The sequence below is a fragment of the Calypte anna genome, chromosome 4, assembly GCF_003957555.1.
Source record: "Calypte anna isolate BGI_N300 chromosome 4, bCalAnn1_v1.p, whole genome shotgun sequence".
Taxonomy (NCBI): Eukaryota; Metazoa; Chordata; class Aves; order Apodiformes; family Trochilidae; genus Calypte; species Calypte anna.
The window spans coordinates 119,293-125,292 of record NC_044247.1 but is presented as its reverse complement, the minus strand read 5'-3'; the positions used below and the strand labels follow the sequence as shown (position 1 = coordinate 125,292).

General features: G+C 46.1%; 1 protein-coding gene across 1 annotated transcript; it reads right to left on the bottom strand.

Moving 5' to 3' along the window:
- Nucleotides 1-1,551: 1,551 nt before the first annotated feature.
- Nucleotides 1,552-4,425, bottom strand: LOC103535157 (adrenodoxin). The gene is made up of 5 exons (XM_008501188.2): nucleotides 4,264-4,425; nucleotides 3,788-4,009; nucleotides 2,386-2,510; nucleotides 1,944-2,073; nucleotides 1,552-1,715 (listed from the first exon to the last, which is right to left on the bottom strand). Exons 1-5 carry the CDS (start codon nucleotides 4,317-4,319, stop codon nucleotides 1,595-1,597), a joined length of 654 nt encoding a protein of 217 aa, XP_008499410.2. The 5' UTR covers nucleotides 4,320-4,425; the 3' UTR covers nucleotides 1,552-1,594.
- Nucleotides 4,426-6,000: the final 1,575 nt, after the last annotated feature.

Below are 6,000 nucleotides of genomic sequence, written 5' to 3'. Positions count from 1 at the left end.
TTGTGGTGTGGTGATTGTTTTTCATTCCTTTGCTCTGACTTCCCCCTGGCGGCATTTGCAAAGCACCGACTGGTGCTGTTAGGAGTCCTCCTCAGCAGCTCAGCTCAGGCATCACTATTCCTGTGTCTTCTCAGGAAGGAGAAAGAGTACTAAATATTATAAGAAAATTCTGTCTATACTTGGAAAAGAGATTATTCTGTATTCTAAACATGCTTATAGCTTGTAAACTTTCTTTGTGTCTGGGCTGGTCTCAAACAAGGGGGAACTTCGAGATGCAGAGGAAGAGCTCCCACTCTGTGTCACCTAAAAGAATTACAAGCAAGTTGGGAAGAGATTAGTTTAGAGAAACAGTGGGAGAGTCAGGGAAAAACACATTCTCCTCACTTTAGGCTGCCTAATATGGGTACTTTTCCCTGGATAATTGCTCTAACCCAGCTATCTTAATTTTTCTTCACTTAAAACAATAAACTCCAAAATTTATCAGAAGATATCACAAACCACCCTTAAGAGCAGCTGGCTGCACGGCAGAGGTAGGGTGCTCCATGAGACTTTGCCCCGCACCAAAGGCACAAAGACCTTGCTTACCTGCTCCCTCTCATGCATGCATCCCACCTCTAAGCTCCCTAGATCTTGTTCTGCTGTACAATAAATAATGCCAAACTGCTGCTTTTAATTCCAGGAAACTCAAGACCACAAGTATAAATAGGAATTATGACCTAATTCTGAGAGCAACTTGTTTTCCTGTCAGTGCATGGCAGGAGGCATTCAGCAGTGGGTCACCATGTCACCCAGGGCACAATGGAGCTGCCCCCTCCTGCCCCACCCTGTGTGTGTCTGTAGCAGCTGCAGGATCACCAAGGGCTCCAGCTGGCGCAGAGGAGATTTTACACTAGTTCGTTCTATTCCAACCACATTCATATTACTGGGAAAGTGAATATCCTATGTCTAAAAGCTTGATTTTTATAATTTTATTTTATGTTTTTGGTATTACAGCAATGGGAAAAATTAATACTTGGAAGAAGTGGCAGATCATGGTACAAAACAATTCAGTGACACGTAACATGCCAAATTCATAAAAAGTGGTTCCCTCTTACAGCAAATGTCAGCATTCAAATGGTTATCAAGATGCTCTTGCTAACCTGACTCAGCCTGTATCCTTAGGCCAATCAGCATACTGTCTTGTATTTGGAACAACTCTCTCTTCAGCTTCCCAAATTGGGAAAAATCTGCTCTACAGTTAAAGAGCCAAGCCTTGTAAAATTCCCAGCAGTTACTTAGAATAGCAGAATTCCTTCGATTTCAAAGGAGAGGGTGAGTCCCACACAGAACAGATGTTTACTGTCACCCACCCAGGGAAATGTAAAGCCATACACTTAAGCCCTGTTTTGTTCAGCAGAGTATTTAAGCACTTGAAACATGTACCAAAGGCCTTACCATTAGCCTTGGTTTAAAGACGAGATTTGCCCAACAGACATTTATACTGAGCCAGACCTCTGCAGTCTGCTGTGAGCCAGCCAAAACAAGCGTTAACCAAAAGCTAAGTACCCAGCCACACCTAAAACAGGTATCAGACCTGTACAGTAACCATTCCCAGTTACTGTTTGCTTTGCTTTCCAACCTCGAGCTGCTTCCTGATGTCCGATACATCCATGGGGACCCGCACAGTCACACCATCCATTGACTTCTTAACACACACCTGGCAGCCAAGGCGAGATCTGAGAAGAAAACTTTAGGTGAGGCTCATCTGTTTCCACAGTAAAGGAAAAAATTCCTCCCCTACACTGGGATGTCTGGTCCAGGCTGGGTTTTCACTAAAGTTCCTCCTTAAGGTCTCCTCTGCCCCAAGAGAAAGCAGCTCTAGAGGCACAACCCTACCACAGAACAAGTGCCGTGAGCCTGCCTCAGAGGCTTGAGAATCTACCACAGTCAGCAGGGAGGCTTACGTCTCAGTGAGGCCATACGCCAAGTCCAGCATGTCCAGCTCTTCATCTGAGATGGCACCCAGGTTTTGGAAGGTGTCTTTCTCAAAGATGAGGTGACAGGTGGAACAGGCTAATGTCCCTTCACATGCACCTAGTGAAGAAATCAGCAAATCAGAAAAAACAAGGGGGTGAGAGAGAACATCTCCAGGAACAGAGGAAATGTCCTTTTACAGATCTGGAGCAGTCAAGAGAGATGCCAGGAAACAGTACTTTCAGCCAACTTTTTGTCTGGGAGGGTCACACTGACATCTCAGTGTGGCAAGCCAGCCTAGCAAGCAGCTGTTGGGGAAGCTTGTTCCATGGGCTCATGAGAACACAGTAGCATGTGTACAGCTGCACAATTCCTAGGTACCCAGCAGAAACACATAGATCCTGAGAGCACATATACTTGTGCAACACCTACCAAACCCATCAATGGCCAAGTTTTGATTGACTACCACTTGCAGCAAACTCTCCCCTTCTTTGGCTGTGGCTGTAAGTCGCTCTCCATCCCGATTTATAAAATGCACTGTCACCTGGTCTGCAGAGCTGTAAGACAAGTTTGCAAAAGATCAGGTGAGCCCACCCTCTCCCCTGAGGTCTTTTGTCTGAAATGTTCTCCTCTTTTAAGTTTGCAGGTCTTGTCCATTCCACTTCACAGAAGTCACAATCACCATCTAGATCTAAGCCCATTTATCTGCTGAAAATCATCACAATAGCTCTCTCAGTGACTAAGGATACTATTTCTTAAAATGTTGTCACATGGATTTCATCAGCAAGACTTCAGGAGCAGAAAATTCCAAACAATTATCTCTTTGGAAAGCCAATCCCCATACTCTATCAGAATTTGAAAGTGGAGAAAAAAGGTGAAACTATTTTTTGCTCTTAACTCTTTTCAGTTGTGTCTGCTAGGAGCAGAGCACAGGGGCAGCTGCACCTTCACCTGAGGAGGCCAGCTTCCTGTTTTTCAGAGCTTGAGCAGAAAACAGTGCCTGGGCCATTAGTCTGGTTAAGGTCCCCTGGTTAAGAAAACAGATGCAAAGTTAGCACTGAGACCATGCTCCAGAAGGAAGAAATTACTCCGTTAAAAACAAAACAAACAAACAAACAAAACCTCTCAAGCTTTTTGTGACCTAAAGAACTTATGAAAGGGGATTCAAGAAGGTTCTTCTCCCTGATGGTATCTTTCCCTAAAAGATACTTTCCAAGGCCATACAAAACAGCAAGATGCCCAAAGTATTGCCAGCGATAGCTTCAAAAGCAACAATCCAATTAGAAAGAAACCCTGTTGCTACCAAGCCTTCATAAATCCTATTAACCAGAGTTATCAGTGCAGCTTTTGTCTAAGATCAGATAGCACAATGCTGTATTGTATTTTCTGTGAGGTTGGTTGGGTCTTTCTCCCAGTATCTAGCAGATTGCAATCTACCCAGACTGTACTAGTCCGAGAGATCTACAGATTCCCTTTATTTTTCTCAGAGAAATGCAACCTCTCTCTGAATTATCCCTAAGGAACAGACAGCCTGCAGTGGCTGCTGCTGCTGAACTGCAGATGAGGGCTCTGTGCCAGGCAGCCCCATCCTCTCAGCACACAGCACAATCTGCTCCTATGCTTTTACAATTTCCTTCTTCGGGAATGTCCAGCCTTCCAGGACTCCTCTGTCCCCAGGTCTGCCTCTCAGGGGACTCTGCCAGCCAGACCCCTACAGAGGCCCAAGTCTGCCCTTTGGAATGACCAGCTGGCAGTGCTCCACCATGGCAGGGACCAAATGTATGTAGAGGCATTCCCAAGCACCTTCCTGACCAGGGCTCTGCATTCTACCCACCTCAACTCCCCATGAGCATCCAGGAGCTTGTTGGTGGAGCTGAAGCCTCTTTCCCACCGCTGCTGAGCTGATGCACAATGCTGCTCACTCTCCCCACAGAGATAAACAAAGCGGATCTTGCTCAGGTTCAGTCCACCTCGCAAGAGACGCAGGAGCCCCGCCATGCCTTGAGCCACCAATGCTGCTTCGGGTCCTGCTCCGTGTCTCCTGGGCTGTCCTTTGCTGCAAGGCCAGTCAGATCAAGAGTTATGGGTACAGATGAGAGGGAAAGAAAGAAAGAAAGAAGTAGGGGAGGTGGGGGGAGCAAAGGAAAAAACTAGGACAGCCTTCTGGGGGGTGGAGGCAGGGAAGAGGAGGGAAAGATGAACAGAGGGATTGTCCTTGGAGTTTGGTGATATCCAACCCATCAGCTCATGGGAACTGGGTGAGGCAATATGAGCACCACCTCCACATACCAGTACATGGGCAATGCTCACCTTGTTTTGCCTTGCAGAATCCCCTTTGAGGAACCAGTTTCAGGAGCAGCATTCATTGCAATGTCTGACGTTACAAGGGGTCACAAGCTGAGGTGACAGCTGGGCAGGAGCACTGACAGCTGCTACCTCAGGAATAGGAGCACGACAATTCTCACTGCAGTCCAGAAACACCATTGCCTTCCCCAGTACTGCAGGATCCTAGCTCTAAAATGCAAATATTCACTTATTTCACAGGATGGTGGTGAGGAGCAGCTATACTTTGCACATTTGCTAAATTCTCTACTGTAAAGTGCCATAAAGGCAGAGATAAGTCATTCCTTTCATGCTCATATTCCACACTAGTGAGACTACTGTAGAAGAAAACAAATTTATTCCCAGAAATACTGTCACTAGCTTAGTTTACCCTCCTTTCCAAGGTAAATAAATTTCCCCCTGAGGACAAAAAAATACAACAGTGGAGACAGTTTTGCTTCCTGCTTTTTTGTGGAGTATGAGAACAGCTCTTATCTCAGGATTCTGATTTGTCACTAATATTAAATTACCACTTCACCGTTTGGTGGGATGTTTGCTTTAAGTTTTTTAATGCACTGATGTATTAGTAGCTGATATACACAAAACCCTTTGAAACTGGACTCTAATCTATCTGTACAGGGGAGGGAAACTACAGCATAAGAATGAGAACTGGCTGGAAGCATACACATGAAGTGGCTTTATAGTTTTGAAGATAACTGGAAAGTTTTGGCTTTTCATCCCAGAATGAAAATTTTCCACCCAAAGCTTTCAGGTTGGAAGAGGCATGAAAGAGTACAAGTATTTTCCATAAGGGAGGATGGGGATCCTATTCCTCAGTCCAATGAGGTTTTAGAGGCAAGTTTCCAAGCATTTGAACAGACCAGTGAGAGAGCTGCAGTAGAGATCTCGTAGCATCATGCTGGCCCCTACTCATCCCACAGATACATCATTTTCTGCTGCAGGATTTGCCCCTGATGTTTTGTCCAGGCCAGCAGCTCCAGTGTCCCCACTCTATGGCCCCTCACTCCTTGCTTTTCCAGGTGGTTTGTTCTCTCCTACAAGCTGCCCCGAATACCTCAGCCTTCAAAACCAAATTCCAGGGCTGCAGCTCACCCCTAAATTTAAAAACCTTCTTTCTGTGCAGCCTCTGCAGCTGAGAGACTCTTCCCAGTCCTACCTTGGCTTTTCAGGTGCTAAAGGGATGCAGCAGGCAGCCCAGTTCTGGCTCTGTCATTTCCATGGAAGGAAAGCCAGACTGGCCATGAGAGACGTAAGGGAAGGGGCTGCAGCACATCCAAACAAACCACAAAGTATCTTATCTCTCCAGCAAACCTTGAGTTGAGAGATACACTAGATATATACGCAGCAGTTTTCATAGCAAGGACACTGTGTGTTTGCCTGGCACTGACCTCTCTCTCCCTTGCCAGGCACTCAGAGCACAGCAAGTGACAGGTCAATGCCACCCTGTACGAGACAGAGGCCACCATACAGGGAAGTCGGATCTGAGAGCATCACACACAGTCCTGCAGGGAGGGGAGAAGCAGTGAAGGGGACAACTGTCCCCTGGTATAAGTAGGAACAACACTGATGCGAAGGGTTCTGGGCAGAAGACACCCTCTGCAACCAGCTCTCACCAGAAGAGCTTTCTAGTCAACTTTGAGGCTCTCAAAACACCCTAGATGGAAGTTTTAAAAGTACCATATTAAGTCTGCTGCCTCTCTGAAA

Coding starts and splice junctions, on each gene's coding strand:
- LOC103535157 (XM_008501188.2), bottom strand. CDS start 4,319: ATGAATGCTGCTCCTGAAACTGGTTCCTCAAAGGGGATTCTGCAAGGC. Junction 4,010..4,263: donor ATTCTGCAAGGCAAAACAAG/GTGAGCATTGCC, acceptor CTGGCCTTGCAG/CAAAGGACAGCCCAGGAGAC. Junction 2,074..2,385: donor CTTGGCCATTGATGGGTTTG/GTAGGTGTTGCA, acceptor TTTCTTCACTAG/GTGCATGTGAAGGGACATTA.